Below are 18920 nucleotides of genomic sequence, written 5' to 3' on the forward strand. Positions count from 1 at the left end.
AGTCATTTAAATTTTTCAAATTTTCTAAGACTTTTATGCTTGCTTTGTGAATATCAGCACCTTAACTTTTTTATCCAAAAATTATTTAATAAGATATAAAAATGAAACCCCAGTGTTCAGCCTTTAAAGAGGTCTTTAGAGTACAAGGCTTCTTCACACCATCAGGATTCTTCAGAGTTCTGCCCGCCTAGAGGGAGAAGTGTTTCGATCAAAGCTGGGAGGAGACAGGGGTTACACCTGAAGTGCAATAGGCACACTATGGTCCTTCTGTTTCCTCAGACTCCTCAAAGGACTATAGAAGACAGTGTAAATTAGGGCACTCTGGGCCCTGCTGGAATTTATATCAAACACTATCACAGTTCAAGAATAAATGATGAAAAAAATTATTTGCTGGCACTCGCATTATGCAACCCCCAAAACTCTTTTCTTGAACGGGATAACTGAGATTCAAGCCTGAAGAATTTGCTTTGCCTGTTAAAAAAACTATTGGATTAGTTTCCCTACCTTCAGTAAATAAGTGTTGCTGACTTTAATGTCAGTAAAACGGCTTTCCACCTTTAAACACAACTTCAAAATAATTACCTTGACAGAACGTAGTGAGTTTTCCAAACTTTCCCCTTACGAAACTTTATATATATATATACTATCTGATCACCTACATTCAAGAAACATGAATTCAAACTGATTACCCAGCCAATCTGAGAGATAAATATGTATAAATCCGAGACTCACTAGTCTAACAGAATGAAAGTTGATAACTGTAATTTTTAAGTAGTTTAGAAGTGTGAGAGAGAAATTATCAGTTTTCTGAATTAATGTATCGGTCAATGATGCAGAAAGTTATTTTTCTAATTTCTGTACCCTCTTTTTCTAAAGTATGTCGAAAAAGAAAAGCTCTGTCGAAGTGCTGAGTAACTTTCATTCCTACTGAAGAGAATATCAGAGGAGGCATTAAGTCCTGAAAAGATTCAGTCAATAAAACAAATATCATCTCAACACATGCATTCATTTAGCAAGGATGAAGACATTTAGCTTTTTTCTGCTTTTTAAATTGCACTTAAAACAAAATACTACTTGATGTGCATTCATAAACAGTAAAACTGAGTAATACAGGTATTTCAAATATTAAGAATACTTACCAGATTTGCAATGATATAATGGTATCCTTTAACATGTTTACCAATTGTGATAACCTGTAAAAAAGAAGAAATATGCCCATAATGGAGGATGTTCACCTGGTACGTGGACAGAGACTTGAAAAGTACAAAATGCGGTATGGTGTAAAAGCTAGTTGTGAGCTTTATGGTATACGATAATGAGTTTGTTTAATGCTTTACATTTTATTTTATCTAATGCACCACCAAACATACTCTTTTCTGGTAGAAATTAGTGAGCTGAAGTCCAAGTCCCAAGAGGAACAGTCCCTCCAGACACAGAAGCTGAATGTTAATTACTACGCTGTGTATTAAAGGCACAACTCAGCCAGGAGAGAGCAGGCATCATGCATTAGAAGCACTGAGCCTCACAGACTCTTGCTTAGATCCTGATCCATCTGTAACAGAATTGTAACATTCCTTGAACTAGAAAAAGTTTAAAAGCCCACTGACATTAATGAAAGCATCTGCATTACGAGGAAATCTTTTTAAGTTCAAATTGTTTATTGCCCTAAGTCTTCTCATAATCTCCCTCAAAGCCAGCTGGTGGTTTCTCTCAGCAGTCTCCACTGGCAGACGGGTATCATGGATTGTTCTCCCAAACAAGGATAATTAAGACAATGTCTGCATGGGGAAGCATGCATTTTGAAGCTAAGCACTTCTCCAGAGAAAGGATGTAGAAGATAAGAGGAGTCTAGAAGTTTATTCCAGCTTTTGAACAATAATAACAACTTAAATTAGGAGATGATGATTAGTTTATTTCCTCATTTAACACATTACTAAAATATTCACACTAGGTATCTTGTAACTTAGGGTACTAGTGAATGACAGTCCACGTACTTGGTTGCAGAAATATAACTAAAAGTAGTGTTTAACACTGAGTTTATATTACTAGAGTTTGAGACTCAGATGGATCACATTACATAGCCCACAGAAGTAATTAAATTATTCCTCCTTTGAGGTCAATATATACATAATATGTGAACCTTTGTATCCTAAAACAGGATCAGATTATTTAAATCTAAATACTTATAGAAAGGTTTAAGAGCTATGTTTGAATGTATTTCTTATGCAGCTGCTGGTTCCTAAGAAATTTCAGTTAGACCAAACAGATTAGCTCTCCTGTATGAAACATCATCAGTATCTAAGAAAACAACCAACAGCTGCAATCAGTGGTTAGTAACTCTGCTCTAACTGCCACTAGGTACTATTGCATCAACCCACAAAACTTTGCCTTATGGCACTCATCCATACGAATGCTAAGGATGCTGCCAGTCAAAAGTGAGGAAATTCAGTGGTAGTTCCAATGCTACGGTGGAGCTGTGGACACAAAAGCTGTTCACCAGTTTAGAGGACCTTCTCTAGCAGGGATAGACAATCTAGTGGTAGTAATTGCATGGCTGCCCAAAGGGTGTTATGGTGAAATGAGATTCTGCAAAGGAACCTGGCTGAGGAGAGACGGTAGCAATACAATGAAGAGCATGGTAACACTGACCTGCCAGATCAGAGAAGAAGAGTATAAACTAGTCTGAGGAGAGCTGGGGAACTGAAATATTTTTCAACTTACATAAATCATTGAAATATGGAAGAGAAACTATAACATGAGACAAACACCAACTTTGCAAACACAGTGTGGCTATACAAATATTTAAGGGCTACAAAGCATAACTGGGTGAACCTGAGGCTGCCATCACAGCTTAAAATACTTGCAGGATAAATCAAAGCACTAAAATGAAAGGTTTGTTCAATAATAGAAAGCAAGGAAAAAAGTGAAGAAGTTGTTGCTCTGTATTGAGAATGCACATCACACTTCAGTATCCAAAAAAGGTCTGGAAAAGCCTGTTGCATTTCTCCAGTAAAAATACACAGAAAAAGAAAAGGGATACTGATATGAAGTGTCTAATTCAGGCATCCTCGTGAAGAAAAGAAAATTTCTTATGTTTTCTTCGGGGTAGGAATTAAAACAATTTTTTTAAAAAATAATTCTAGTAGGAAAGCAAGACCTAAAGCACTCTGCTATTAGAAGAGAAAATCAGAAAAACACACTCAAAGGATACACCCAGGCCAAGAAATCCATTGTTCAGCATGGATCTTCATTTTAAGAAATGGAGAAAATTAACAGAAAATGGAGAAAGATAGTTAGACTTTATTTTAGGCTACTTGAGAAATTGGAAGTAAATTTACCTTTTGATATAAAGAAGGGAGGTTACAGAGTGTAAGGATAATGGACTTATAAAACAGACGAAACTCCAGAAACTGCTAAGCTATCTTGTGAAGAAAATTCCCAAACTAAACCCATATGGGACGGCTAACAGCAGTTTAAGAGAACATACTCAGGGCATAGCAGTAAACTGTTTTGAGAACAATTAACTGGAAAGATATTAACTGACCTCTGTGGATGATTCAGTTATCTCAAATTCTTCAGTGACTCACAAATCAACAACAGAAACAAAAGCTTAGCTATCTGTATGCTTAAGGAGTAGTACAAGTCTATGGGGATAAGCTGAAAAAATCTAAGCCTTTAAACAAGACAGAATCTATCAAAGTGCAATTAGGGCAAGAAAAATATCCCAGAACTGCAATCAAAATAAGAATTAGACAAAGAAGAAAATAGGTCTGTTATGAAACAAAGACTATAAAAATGAGTGGTAACTAAAGGGTAAAGAGGGTTCTTGTTTTTAAAAAGTGGTTAAACAGAAAAACTGAAGAAACAGTCAGCCAAACTTTCATATCAGAGATTATAGTGAATATTGCATACTTATTTTTAGAAGAATCTATTGGATAATAAGTTAATAAAGAGTCAAAATAGTTTAGATCAAATAGATATTTAAATCAATAGACAAGATCAAAATATGTCAAAGCAGTATCTTTCCTTTCTCTGGCCTAATAGATAATTAGGAAATAGCAGTTGTGAAATATCTTGAGTCTAATAAGGTGTTCGTCCTGTAGGACATCATTAGAAACTCCTAAGAGTCACGGACAAGTCACTGTAAGGTAAGTGAACAGCAGTTTGGAAAGCCACACAGAATCAACTGGAGAAGACGTATAAGTACTACTTATCTCAATCATTGCTCTACACTGTACATTTCTGGACATGGAAAACAAGCCAGAAAATATGATTTTAAAAAACTGTAGATGACAGGGAGATCATGCTCTCAGAGATCAAATGCTCTGGAGAACAGGATCAAATTCAAATTTATTTTGAAAATTAGAGAAACAGTTTGTGGATATGAATTCCAAATAAAACACACAAATACAATGCACTCTATTTAGGAGACTGCTCATTGTCTGAGCCTCTCCAAAATGTAATGACCTTCAAAACAAAGCCCAAAATAACAAGCCCTTCAAAAAACCTTTAAATAAATACAGCTACACTCTGATGATATATCCTTACTGATGCTGCACAGTCTCACATGATCAAACTCAAGCCAACAGGGAACTATCCTTACAATTTTTCATTGTGCTCTGCATGCACGAAAAGAAGTAGTACGATACAGAGCCAGTAAGACATTAGGACCAAAGAGGTGGATTTGAAAGTAGCGCAATAATTTGAATCAGAGCATGGTGATGATGCTGTGAAAAACAAAATTTAAAAAAAATCATTTTGGCACATAATTTGCATGTGTGGAGAGAAGATATAATTTCCTGTTCTTTTTAAAGCTCAGGAGGCCTTAGCTATGGAAAACAGCATCCAATTTTGGTTAACTCACTTTTAAGAGTGAGACAAAATGAACAGATACCCAAGGAAAGTATGAATGACAAAGAGCTTAGAAACATGAATTACAAAGGACATTAAATGAGAAAGAAGTTGTGATACAGTCTTCCCAAGACGTGAAAGGTTCTCAGAAAAGGCATTAGAAGGAGAAAATACTTTCTGGGTGTAAAGAGAACTAATCCTTAGACATAATATAATTATTTATAATGCACCACATATAATAGTGTATCAACTACGCATAATGCAGTCTACTACTTAGGTCGTGAAAGAGCCTGAATGAGATATTTTGTAAATTGTTGTTTTTATTTTAAATAACTAGGATTAAAAACCATACAGGATCATCCAGATAGAATTATCTTGCCTTTGAGTAATGGGAGGGATTATATGATTTGTATGTTCACTTTCTGCCTCATACATATGTGATCCTTGATACAAATCTGTCACTGCCAAAGGATGCATAATAATCACAAAAATATGACCAAGACAAATCAACTCAAGATATTTACTTATAGAATACAGCTAACTGCTGTCACTGAAGAATAAAGAATAGCAAACCTGATCAACAATGTCGTTGACTTTATCGCGTTCACAGTCCAAAATCACTCGCCTTTCCTTTTTTACCTCTAAATCTTGAAACAGTGAACGGTAAGTTTCATCTTTTCTGTCATTGTTAATATTTCCTACATTGATAGCAGTCACTTGCCATTTCTTTTCAGCAGCAGAATCCAGCACAGCTTGTAATGTTGATAAGCCTAGTGAAGCACAGGAGAAAACAGAAGATATGACTAAAAAAGCTTCAGGAATTAAAAAAGCTTCTAGAATGTGATTTGTGGGATTACTTATTTAAGATCTCCCATAACTTTTCTGACCTGCCACACATGGTTAGAACTCAGAAACAAAGATATATGTGGGCCCAAACAGTTCTTATTGCATAAAATTTCTATTTACATCACTGCAAGGCATCAAGGTAAAGCCTAGTAAGGACAACCTTTTGGTTTTGCTTCAACCTTCTTCAGAATGGGATTTTGCCAGTTTCACTGTTCCACTGCTGGAATTCCACATAGTGGGAATGAGATCTTCTAGGAGAAGAGTGATCCAATTACAGCAAGAGGATCAGCTGCTTATTACAAAATGCTATTGAACTGCTTTTGCCCTCAGTGCTTCAGCAGTACTGTATTTAAACCCAGACCTCACTGAGGTCTAGGCAAAAATCCCATGTTCTGCAGTGATGGTAATGGATTTATTATTTCTGTTGCCTACAGTCATACCCCTGATTATGAAAGATGTGCTAAGATATATTTTTCCATGTAGATAAACAGGCTCAATGCTAACACTTACAAGGAGTCTACAGACACTTCCATCTTATCCTTTTGGCATATTTCTGACAGGAAGCTGTAATGTTTGCACAGATGTAACTGCCCACAATATACTGTAAAATCAGTGAAGATTTTACTTGATTGATTTTCCTTTTCAAGGATTAAATAACAGAGTATAGGAACATGGAAGTTACCACTGGAAATTAATTTCTGCTATACAACAAGTACCATTTTAATGATTTCCAGCCGTACAAGAATGAGGCTTGTCATGTTTAAATTCCTTCCAGAGAATTCTACATGATCCTAGAGAGTAATTTTAAGGATAGGAGATACTGTTACAGAAAAAAAGAAAATCAGACTTTCTTACAGGAGAATTAACATTTTTGCACATTCATCTCCCCTGAAATCACTGAACATTTGGGAGTCATTTCATTGAGACAAATTCTGACTCAGTATGTAAAGGAAACTTCAGACATAACTCTCATAGGAAGTAATAGTGATTATGCCCATAAACACAGAAGGAAAGCATTAAGAATTAATTGTCTCATAGTTTGAAAATACATTATTAAATTATGATTGGCCAGTGTTTAGCAATTCAGCTTTATCAGTGAAAATGGTAATGACATACAGCACTACACAAGACTGGTCATCAGCAAAGGATATAATCTGGTTTTCTAAGTCTCTTTAAAGAAGACTGATAGGAAGTTTTGTATGTCATGTAATGAATATTTATTTTAAAATCATACAAAACTACAGTCCAATGGTACATATAAACTATTTCAAATGCTAAAGATAAATGTGCAGAACTTGTGTTAAAAGGGAAAGATAAGTAGTGTAAGCAAACCAAGAGATGCAGATAATACCTTAAAACATTAAAAAGCATTAAAATAAGTCTATAACTGAAAATACTGTTTGAAATTATAAATTAGAATTAAAAAAAAATCCGTCAAACTGAAAAACCTAATCTGAATCATTTTTTCAAATTTCATTTAGCAGATTTCAGGTCTGCCAATATGTTTATGTTTCCTCTGGGTTAAAGGATCTCAACTAGGCATAAATTAATAAGGGCTATTAATGTTAATACTATCCATTACAAAGGGGTTTTATATTATACTCCTCTGATCTTCTATTTTTCCTAGGGTTTCCCCCTTCTTGGGGTGCTCTCTGCAGAGGTGTCAAATGGCTGCCTGGATCACTTGCTTTCTTTTAGGTGGCAGATTTGCCATCCCCATACAGCTTAGTTTATTCTGATATCAGTAACGCATTGCAAAATTACCAAAAAGACTCTAAACTAACAAAAAGTATGCCCAGCAATACTTCTGAGGATGTGAAATTATCTGGAGAGTGGTAACAGAAGTGGGACTCCGCAGAGGAAAAAACTCCAGCAACATCAGTTGCTTTTAAGCTGCAGGATTACTACATGCCTGAACCTCTATTGGTTATCATGAGACAAACTCTTAATTCACTGAGTTCTGAAAAGGAAGATTGAACAGAGGCTGAATAAATTAGCAGTTCTTTTACAGATAGAATCCTCCAATAATGTTAGTACTTTTTTCCAAGACCCACTGTTTAGCATTGGCAGTGGAGAGGAGGTAAGGATGGTAAAGGACACTAATTCACATTACATAAGAATAGATGCTGTATTAAGCCAGCAATAGTTTGGGCATGCATATACTGAATGGCCTCACTTCTTATAGAAAGGAATGAGAGAGGAAATTGCCCTGTACGCCAGTCAGTCCCTAACCACAGAGGTGCTGTAACAGTAGCAATAGATGATTCTTTCAGAATAAGTCATCAAACTAATTCCTGTTAGCCTTCATAGTTTCCATGAAGAGTAAGCCTCTTCACCTTTTTTATCTCACTCCAGAAGGTGGAAACATTTTAAACTATATATTATTCCTTAAATATACATCACTGTCACTATATCAACAATTATGCAGAAGTGTTAAAAGGAACTGTGGACTTGAGTTTTCAGGATTTGATGTTAATGTTGCTGGCTACATACTGCTTAACTCTGCAGGTTAACCTTGTGCAATCAGTGGGAAGCACTGTAGAGCAACGATTTACTCCACATAAAGGTAGGAGCTTCATGCCTTGGAGCTTGTTATCCCTGGGGTGTCTTGCCACAATTAAAACAAACACATAAGAAAATAAGAAAGAAAATAAGAAAATCTGGCCAGATCCAGACTGTGCAGATCACAGGAAGAACTAGGTGTTTTTCAGTATTTCCTAAATATAAATCACGTGCAGGTCACATTCTACACACTGTTAGATGACTGACAGCATATTGGCTAAGCAAGTAGTTTTACATACGTCCTTTCTAAAAAGACAGTGAATTTTTCTGATTCTGTCAGAGAAATGAGCATTCATTGTCCCATGTGACATTACCTTTGGAGGCTAAATACCAGTATTAACTCTGCTAACTTTAGTGCTTACGACAACAAAAAAGAACTTTAAGAGGTCCCTTCAGCTTCTGAACATCAGGTGTAAAATGGCATCAGAATGCAGGGAATCTAATGTCACCCCATTACTCAACAAACCATGGAGTGGTATAAATCCTTTAAATCTAATCTTATAATTTAATAGGCACTTATTATTTAACTCTGACCAAAGAACATGCAGGCAAGCCAAAAAATAGCCTTTTTAAAGGGAATGGGAGCAGGTAATAATAGAAGAAAGTTAGCCAAGGACTACTAGGTGAGGAGAACCTGAAAAAGGAATGATAATAATGGAATTCCAGAAAAAACAGTCAAACCCCCACCATTTCTGTATAATGCTGCTTCTTCTCAGAAAACTAATTGATATACCACAATTTGCAAGTGATTTTTTCAAGTTCAGAAACTGTTATATTATTACTATTACAGCCATAAATGAGCATAGGACTTGAGAAGCCTACCACAGAATTAGTTGATCACAAGTGGTAGGTTTGGGTTTATCAATATCAACAATAACATCTAAGCTCAATGGAGGAGAGGAACTCAAGTATTTATCAAAAGCAATCTCCAAAGAAACAGGGATCTGCATCCAAGATTCTTGCTTGCTTCATGCCCAACTACTGATTTTGCATGTGTGGAGTGATTCTGTGGTAGCAGATTGCCCTTCATGCTCAGATTTATTTTTACTCTCCTTAGATGTTTCCTTAACAAAAAAAAGAGAAAACTTTTCATAGAAACTGTTTTACAACATGTGATTAATCTCACATTGCTTAAAGCTTGCAATTCTATTAGTGCATACTGTAATAATTTCCTTCTCATTTAAACAATTTTGTTTCTGTCCCAAGAGCTCATTTCTAAATTTAAGCTTACGCTTATGCTTATACTTGTTGAAGGTAAATATTTCTTTTGTCATTTACTTATCTAATACGAATTCCACATTTCAGCGAGATACATCTGGCAAACAGGGAGCAGGTAAAAAGTACCACACCTTACCTCTGTCACTGTCATATAAATATGCAAACTTGGTCCACTGATAGTATTCAATCAAGCTAAGAAGAGCTCCCTTGAGGTCAGGTCTCATCTGAATGACAAAGGGATGTGTTCCATCTGTTGGGAAGCTGGGAGTTATGAAGGAGACGTGAAGAGTCCCGCAGAATGATGTTATGGTATTTACAGACTTCTTGTCATAGAATCCAAAAATAGCAAAGACTCCTCTTGAAAACTGGGAGCAGACTAGGAGGAAGACAGACAGACAATTAGGTGAGAGAATTTATTTAAAAAAACTACTGAAAAGTCTATCATGGATATATTTATGAGAAATATATGTCTGACAAAATGTCTGATCACACAAATGCCAGGAGAAAAAAGTAATACTCTGCTATGGAGATTATTATTTGTTAGTATTAGTAATATAAAGTTTCCACAAGAAAAAAAACAACAAAAAGAAAATATCAGAGATGTGGTTCACATTCCTAGACAATAAATTCAGAAATAAAGCTCACCAACTTATTCTTAAAATCAATGTATGCTGTAAAGAATAGTGATGCAAACACCAATGGCAGTTGCAATTTAAAAAATGAGTCATTATGACCACACATACCATTACAGAAGTGGATAATGTTTTGTCATGTTAAAAATAAACTGTCTCTGAGGTCAAGACTTACTGAGCTTTTTGCAGAATACTTTAAATAACTTTCCATTTGTGGAAATATAAAGCCAAAACTAAAAGCAAATCTATTAACACCAATAAGAAGACAATCTTTAAAACCCTTCCTTTTCAAGGCATTATTTTAATTCCTGCTTCATAGGACTCAGCAAAAGCTGGTCCTTCTGGATGACACTTGCGGTCATGTTGCAGAAAGAATAACCTCATAGGTGTAAATAACATGCTGATTATTCACTTTTTATCACTGGAGACAATTTAAGCGAATTGATGAATGTGACTAACCACGGCAGCCTGTGCAAAAGAGTTAGTTCTTCTGGGTTATTCTCTTCTTTGACATTGCAGGGTATACTAGTGCCCAAGTTCTAAAACTGAAGTACAGCCGGGAAATGTTCATCTCTGATTAATTCCCATTTATCACTTACGCATTTTTTGGTTTGCAGAGTCACCTTGAACAACACACATCCTTCTAGAGAAAACAGCTACTCAGCCTCATAGCAAGCCCTGCTACACCTGACCTGCTTATAGATAGAAAGCACAGTGTAAATGAAGCTAATTTTGCCCAGCTATTTAATGTACTAATCCTTGCATATAATTCATATAAGGGCAAAAATAAGTTGAGTTATTTTTAAAATTTCTTAGATTTGCATTAATAAGATATTTTACCTTTCAAAGAAATTGTATATTTTAAAAACTGTGCTTATTTAAAAAAATAATATTATTCTTTTATGCCTGTTATTACTCACTGCTATCCTCTTTTCATGGTTTTGCTACCAGTCCTCTCTCATGTCCTAATTATTCCTACGCTCCCATTAAAAGCACCTAAACAGTATGAGTGAAATTCTGAGTCTGCCAGTTTTAAGTTATCACCTATTAACTTTAATTAGGTCAGAATTTTACCTGAGGTGACAGAATACAAGTGATTAAAAAACTTGATGAGTAATACCCCTTCACAAAAGGATGCTGCAGGTTTTCCAGGGCTAGGTACAAAATGGTCAGACCTCTTCTGTCCAATCTGCAAATTGATACAGAGTCACAGAATTGTTTAGGTTGGAAAAGACCTTTAAGATCACAGTCCAACCGTTAACCCAGCACTGCCAAGTCCAACATTAAACCATGTCCCCAAGTGCCACATCTCAACAACTTTTAAATACATCCACGGATAGTTACTCAATCACTTCCCTGGGCCCTGTTCCAATGCTTCACAACCCTTCTTGTGAAGAAATTTTTCATAGTATCCACTCTAAATATTCCCTAGCCCAACTTGAGGCCATTTCCTCTTCTCCTATTTCTTGTTACCTGGAAGAAGAGATCAAATTCCACATCGCTACAACCTCCTTTTGGGTAGTTGCAGAGAGTAATAAGGTATCTCCTGAGCCTCCTTTTCTCCAGGCTAGACAATCCCAGCTCCTTCAGCCGCTCCTCATTAAACTTGGGCTCCAAACCCTCCACCAGCTCCACTGCCCTTCTCTGGACACACTTCAGCACATGAATGTCTTTCCTGTAGTGAGGGGCCCAAAACTGAACACAGGTTTTGAGGTACAGCCTCACCAGTGCATCATACAGGGGTATGATCACTGCCCTGGTCCTGCTGGCAACAATAATCTTAATACAAGCCAGCATGCCACCAGCCTTCTTGGCCACCTGGGCACACTGCTGGCTCATACTCAGCCAGCTGTCGACCAGCACCCCAGGTCCTTTCCTACTGGGTTATTTCCCAGCCACTCTCCCCCCAGCCTGTAGCACTGCATGGGGTTATTGTGATCCAAAGACAGGACCCATCACATCACTTTGTTGTTTCTCATACAATTGGCCTTGGCCCATCAATTCAGCCTGTGCAGATCCCTCTGCAGAGCCTTCCAACCCTCCAACAGATCAACACTCCTGCCCAACTTGGTGTCACCCGCAAACTGAATGAGGGTGCACCCAATCCCCTTGTGCAGATTGTTAAAAATACATTAAACAGAACTGGCCCCAAGGCTGAGCCCTGGGGAACACCACTTGCCAGCTGGATTTAACTCCATTCACCACTACTCTCTGGGCCTGGCCATCTAGCCAGTTTTTTTACTCCTCCAAGCCATAGGCAGACAGTTTCTCCAGGAGAATGCTGTGGGAAATAGTGTCCAAGGCTTTACCAAAGTCCAGGTAGGCCAGATTTACAGCCTTTCCCACCGACCAGGTCACCTTGCCACAGAATGAGATCAGGCTGGTCAAGCAGGACCTCCCTTTCACAAATCTGTTGGCCTGATCATCTGTTTGATCTGCATGTGCCTTGTGATAGCATTCAAGATGACCTGCTCGATGACCTTCCATGGCACTGAGGTCTGGTTGACAGGCCAGATCATCCTTCAGACTCTTGTAGGTGAGTGTCACATTTGCTAATTTTCAGACGACTGGAACTGCCCTGGTCCCAGAGGTCGTGGTGTCACATAAACTGACTCACAACCAAAAAAAACCAAAATTCTACTGACAACACTAAGCTAAGAGCCAAGTATTGATCTGCAGGCTTTTCCTGTTTTTTCCCTTACCATTTCCTGCACCTCGAAGGATAGAGAAAAATGCCATTCATGCTCCTCCTGATCCCTCAACTAGTCATCCCAAGTCCCTGAAGTCTCTTGATTGCTCTCAGACTTCTCATTGCAACTTCATTGCTGCCTCCGTGAAAATGAATCAAGGATAATAATCTGAGGACACTATTCAGGGCAGGAAGCTTCCTCTTCATATCTTTAACCCAGGCACCACAGAGGTAACAGAATTCCCTAAGAAGTGGGTCTGGCTGGCATATGGGGCCTTCTGTTCCCTTCAGAAGGGAGTCTCCCATGACAATGACACACCTTTTTTTCTTTACGGAAACAGTTTTGATGCAGTGTAGGCCAACTTAATGTCAGCAACACCTCCATGCTAGAAGAACCATCGTCTTCGTTATTGTTCAGTTACACTTGCACAGCCTCGCACCAGTTATGTGAGGGCACCTGGGAAGGGGAGCAGTTGCAGAGGAGACAGGCCAGATATACCAGGCAGGAACTTGCCGACGCCTGAAAATCTATCTAATGCAGTTCTATAGGAACTTGTCATCATTGCTCCCTATACCTTAAGTCACTGTGTCCAGCCACGCAGAGAGAGGACAGGGAATCCTCTCTATCAAGTGTCATGTCTCCCTGTTCAGCCTTTCTCAGGAAAAAATGGGTGAAATACCAGTAGTCTCTCCCACTCTATCTCTGGCTGATACTCCTCAACCTACTCACCTTCTCCTGGAACTCTGTCACTGAGTTGAAGAGTTCCCCTACCTGGGCACCCCCCCCCATAGGAGTGCTCACTGCTGCTGGTCAGTACTGGCATAAGAGCAGGACCCACCCTGCAGCCCAACACCCGTGTTCCCATCGGAGCCCTGTCTAGGCAGCTGTCTCATGCTGAACAAAGATTTCTGAAAAAGGCTGTGAATTTTCTGAATAGCTTTACTGTTTAAGTTACTGGAACTCCTTGTTCTGTTTCAAATTATTATGCTCTCACTGAGACAAAACCAACTCACTACCTTCCCACACACTCATGGATTATTGTTTCCCATGTGCAGTGAAAGCTAAATACTTTTTGAACTTACTACAATAAAGGCATTAATGTCTCATAATTCACCTTCAAAGTGCACATTAAAATAAAGCATCAGTTTACTTCTGGATCCCTGGGTGAGAATTTTGCAGAACACTGTTACTGGCACACTACTGCGACCTTCTGTATTAAAACCATTTTAACGCTGCATATTAGGTGACAGAGACAACAGCAGTGTCATCCCAGGACCAATAAAAAATAAAAATGTTTTATGTCACTATTATCAACACCTAGGATGCTACTACATCTCCTGTTAAATTTACTGCTTTTCTTCCATTGCCAGTCAGTGATTTTAGGCATAGATGGAATAACATTGCCTGCAACAGCCAAAAACCAGGGCCAGCTGCCTGCACCAGACAATCTGAAAACCACGGGCGATGCCTTTTCTGAATCACCACTGCCATCCCTAACAGAGAGAAAAAACTGGGTCTTCAGACCACTGTATGCCAGCCTCTGTCTTGGTTCCTCCCCCATGCTTCTCTCCCCTTCCTGACACTGCAGACACCTGAACATGTCAGGCCTTAGCTAACATCTTTGAGATAATATTCAAACTGCTCATTCCATTGGGCTTTGTCCTTGGTCCTGAACTCATGTAACTAAATAGATCTCAACTTCCATTAAAAAAAAAAGTACTTCACTCGGAAAAAGGAAAAAAAAAATCCCCCCCAAATCATCCAATTGCTTATGATGGCAAATAAATAGAGCACAGATTACTTATGCTAGGCTTCAAATGCAAACTGAGACTATTTGAAGATGGGTATGCACTGAGTCTGGCTGGGTTGGCGATCACTTTCCACATAGCCACCTGATGGTACTGTGTTTTGGATTTGTGGCCAAAACAGGACTGCTAACACACCACTGTTTTAGCTGTTGCCGAGCAGTGTTTGCACAGTGTCAAGTCCTTCTCTTTTTCCCTCTGCCCATCCCAGCAAGTAAGTCGTGAGTGGGCAAGAAGTTAGGAGGAGACACAGGCAGACCCCTTGACCCAACCTGGTCAAAGGGATATTGCATACCATACACCATCATGATCAGCCATAAATGGTTGCAGGGGATGCAGAGGGTTGGGGGCTCTGACTAACAAGGTTGCTGTTATTTGGAGACTGGCTTGGCACTGGTCTGCTTGTGAGAAGGGGTAAGTAATTGCCTTTGCATCACTTGTTTTCTCATTCCTTCACTTATTAAACTGTCTTTATCTTGATGCCTGAGTTTTCTCAGTTTTGGTCTTCCTATTTTGTCCTCTGTACACTGGGAGCAGAGAGGAGCAACAGAGTGGCTGTGAGCTCGTTGTTGCTGGCTAGGGTGAATCCATGACAGGGTAAAAGGTGTTATTCCACCTTCCACCAGCAGGACAGACCTGTTAATACCCCTGGCCTGTGCTTCAGTGGCTGAATGAGTTCTGTACCTCTCCTGTGATGCAAACATGCACCCATTACACTCTCTTCAGAAGACAACTGCTGTTCTTTCAAACTGAACATCCCCTCTGACACAGCACAAACTCATACTGCCTCTCACCACGAGTTACTTACTGCCTATTGATCAAACACAATACTCTTGGATTAACACCGTGACCGACTCTCCATTTAATATTCTTTACACCTGATAAATCATTAGTCCTTACATGCATGTGTCTTCTGGGGAAGGCTGGTAAAACTGGAATTTTGATCTCCTCTCCTGCACAAAGTGAAAGACAAGTAAAAAGCACCACCTCTAGCTGGGCAAGTCAAATCACTGTTGTTCTAGGTACTTAGAGGAGATTCAGTCTAAAAGCTGAATTCTACAGACATGTGTAAACAATGCCAACAAATAATATGATAAAAGTAAAAAATCTTATATTTTAAAAATTATTACGAAATCTGCCAAACAGATACAATCTCTCATTTAATTAAACCAGGGAGGGCTCCCTGAATGCTAGATAAAACTCTCTGTAACACAAATCTTGAAAGTATGGATATAACTCATGTGTGGGTCAGTCAGAAAATCAGGATCAACTTTAATCCAGGTAAAAGTAAATTTTCATCAGCAGTGCTCAGTGTCACAGTTGTACACTGAAGAACCTCAGAGCTGTGCTTTTGTTTGTGAAATTATTCTAAAGGTAAGTGGATGGGCACCTATGCCACGTAATAAAAACTTGCTAAAAATAAGCATTTAGACTTTGTCTCAAGACAAATTCTTCCATTTTTTCTGGGTTATTTGGTCTTCTAGGAGCAGACAGGGAAAAAAGGCATGGTATTTCCAAATATATGGTGATCCAGTGGATAATGCATAAAGTGCAATTGTTTTTGGCAGGATTCTCACCCTAGACTAAATCTACAGTCACATTGCTATTCCTGTGAGACATTAGTTCTATGATGGTGAATCACAAGCTGTTCACAGTTATTAGAGTAAAAAAAAGCATGATGATTAGGACTCATAAGCCATTGAAATATGAAAGTTCTATTTCATTAATGACATTCGAAGCAACTGCTAGGATTCATTCCTTTCAAATTCTCATATATAAATTGGTTTTCTTTGGGTTTCTTTATGTTGTCCTTTCTAGAAATAGTCAATGGTCTACATGGCAAAAAGAGGGGAAGAATATAGTAAGCTCATTTTGTGATCATTTTTCTAGAGAGATTCTCTTAAAATGGCATATAACTGGGAATTCCAAGAAACAGGGTGTGCTGGTTTTGTCTGGGGTAGAGTTAATTTTCTTCACAGCGGCTGGTATGGAGCTATGTTTTGGATTTGTGCTGAACACAGGCTTGATAATATAGAAATGTTTTTGTTATTGCTGAACACAGAGTCAAGGTCTTTTCTGCTTTTCTTACAGACACACTGGCAAGAAAGTTGGGGCTTCATGGGAGGTTGGGATAAGACACAGCCAGGACACGTAACCTGAATTGACCAAAGGGATATTCCATACCATATGGCATCATGCTCAGTATATACAGTAGGGGTGAAAAAGGAGTAAATTGGCAGGCATGTTTGAAGTGATGGTGTTTGTCTTCCCAAGTAACCATTATGTGTGATGGGGCCCTGGAGAGCACTGAACACCTGCCTGCCCATAGGAAGCTGTGAATTAATTCTTGTGTGTGCAGCTTTTCCTTGCCCTATCAATCTGTCTTTATCTCAACCCACGAGTTTTCTAGATTTTACCCTTCTGATTCTCTCCCTGATCCTGTTGGTGGGGGAGTGAGTAAGTGGCTGCATGGTGCTTGGTTGAAAGCTGGGTTGAAACCATGAAAAAGGGTAAATAAATAAAGGTACCTGAGAAGGAATAATTAGCAGAAGGTTTTGTTATAGTTAAGAATTAAATATTTTGTATTTGACTTCTTGTTCTTCTACTAACATAACCAGATGCAAACCTAATTTGCCCTTGTTTTCCAGAACACTGAAAATGTGTCCTAGTCTTTTATTACAAAAGGTAGGGGCCAGATTCATTCAACAAAACTAAGCTTAAGTCTACAATGAGAAATAGGTGCCATGTCAAAGGGGGACCAAAACTGTTTGCTCAGTTATTAACTCTTCCATTTTTAATTACCTCTACTTTTTCTTAAGAATTCCTTTTCACCACAATGCATTCATACCTTTTTCTTTTTCCCACTTTCTCCATTTCGCTATCCTGTTTTTCACTGAACTCTATAGGCAAGATAACCTGATATTTAGCACTGTGGTCATAACCAGTTCTTCAGAAACAAATACAGCAATATACGCTCTTTGCCTCTTATCATATAGAGTGTATTTGTGTGATGCGTATCATGTTACACCCAAAACTCAAGAAGTGCCAACTAAAGAGTACACTTGCAAATTCAAAATACAAAAGTATCACAAACACACAACATTACACAATGAAGTGAGGCCAGTTTAGGAATGACTGTTTGCATGACTGAGGAACTTAAATCACAAAATCAGAAAAAAATAGTTGGATTTGAATACATATGTTTGGAAACTCTTCCTGATCAAGTCTTCCTAAGCTAAGATTTTCTTCCTTCAGTTCTCTCCAAATGGAGAGTAATGAGCGTAATAATTGTTCAATTCAGGAACAATTACATTGTGAAAAGAAAATTAGCAAAATGCTCATTTAACTTACTGAAACAAATGTCTAATAGTACCTGCTTACAGGTAAGCTTCCAAACATTGGTATCATGACTCTTAACATTCTTCTAACTTTAGCAAGTATTTCTGTATTTTTATTTATGAGAATATTGATACTTGGTTTCTGTCCAAAGATGAAAATTTAAAATTACCGAGAAAGCATTTGCTATTCAGTACTTAGATTTCAAATGCTGCCTAGTATTAATGTGGCTTTATATGTTATTTTATTATACTAACTTGGTTTACTATAGTGTTAACAAAACTTTTAATATTAGCATAGGGAAATAAATCTTCAGTGCAATTATTTAATCACACCCAATAGAATAATCATTCCCTTTCTTCTAAGAGAAAGAAACTATGGCATAAGTGTAGAGAAAGAGTCAAGCACTGCCTCTCCAAAAGAGACCAAAACACAAAGGAAACACTCATTGGTTTGAAAAGTTGATAGATGAGTCAGAAGTAGCCAGGAACAAGATGTGGAAACTGAATGCCAAACTGATAATTTCAGCTTCTGAAAGACAACATTATGAACAGGCAAACAGTGGAAAGGAACCATGAACAACAGATGAAACAAAAGTAGTAAAAAATAAACAGGAACCACAGCTGCCAAGAGAATTCACATATGATTGAAACTGTATCAGAAAATCATTATAAAAATAAAACCCAGTATGGATAGATTCCAAAGCCATTAAGAAAATTGCAGCACAGCAGACAGCATATTGTATACACATTCCTAGATTAAATATTTTATTTTGAGCTAATAGTATACATAGTCTGCATGGTCTGCTTTACATAGTCAAATTATACTATTACCCTATAGATGTAAGCTTCACTTTAGGAAGAGTGAATAAGGTGTAAGGAATCACACAAGTCCATCCAGAGTGATATTTAGAACCACAAAGGAGTATGTATTTAAACAGAGCAACTTGAGATGAAATTAATTTTTCTAAGGCCATGGTA

The 18920-nt window shown here is 37.9% G+C and overlaps 1 protein-coding gene across 5 annotated transcripts in view; it reads right to left on the reverse strand.

Moving 5' to 3' along the window:
- Positions 1–18920, reverse strand: part of GRIA2 (glutamate ionotropic receptor AMPA type subunit 2) — a 95521-nt gene that overhangs the window by 41448 nt on the left and 35153 nt on the right. For all 5 annotated transcript variants that reach the window (XR_001920498.2, XR_001920500.2, XM_018071323.2 and 2 more), the window contains exons 3-5: positions 9614–9853; positions 5425–5621; positions 1140–1193 (exon numbers count right to left, since the gene is read on the reverse strand). Coding sequence is in view for 3 of the 5 variants with exons in the window: in XM_018071323.2 (XP_017926812.1) it covers positions 1140–1193; positions 5425–5621; positions 9614–9853 (491 nt within the window). In the remaining 2 variants the exon portion in view is untranslated. The remainder of the gene's footprint in view (positions 1–1139; positions 1194–5424; positions 5622–9613; positions 9854–18920) is intronic.

Source organism: Manacus vitellinus, unplaced genomic scaffold (genome assembly GCF_001715985.3).
Source record: "Manacus vitellinus isolate BGI_N305 unplaced genomic scaffold, ASM171598v3 scaffold_0_pilon, whole genome shotgun sequence".
NCBI classification, from domain to species: Eukaryota; Metazoa; Chordata; class Aves; order Passeriformes; family Pipridae; genus Manacus; species Manacus vitellinus.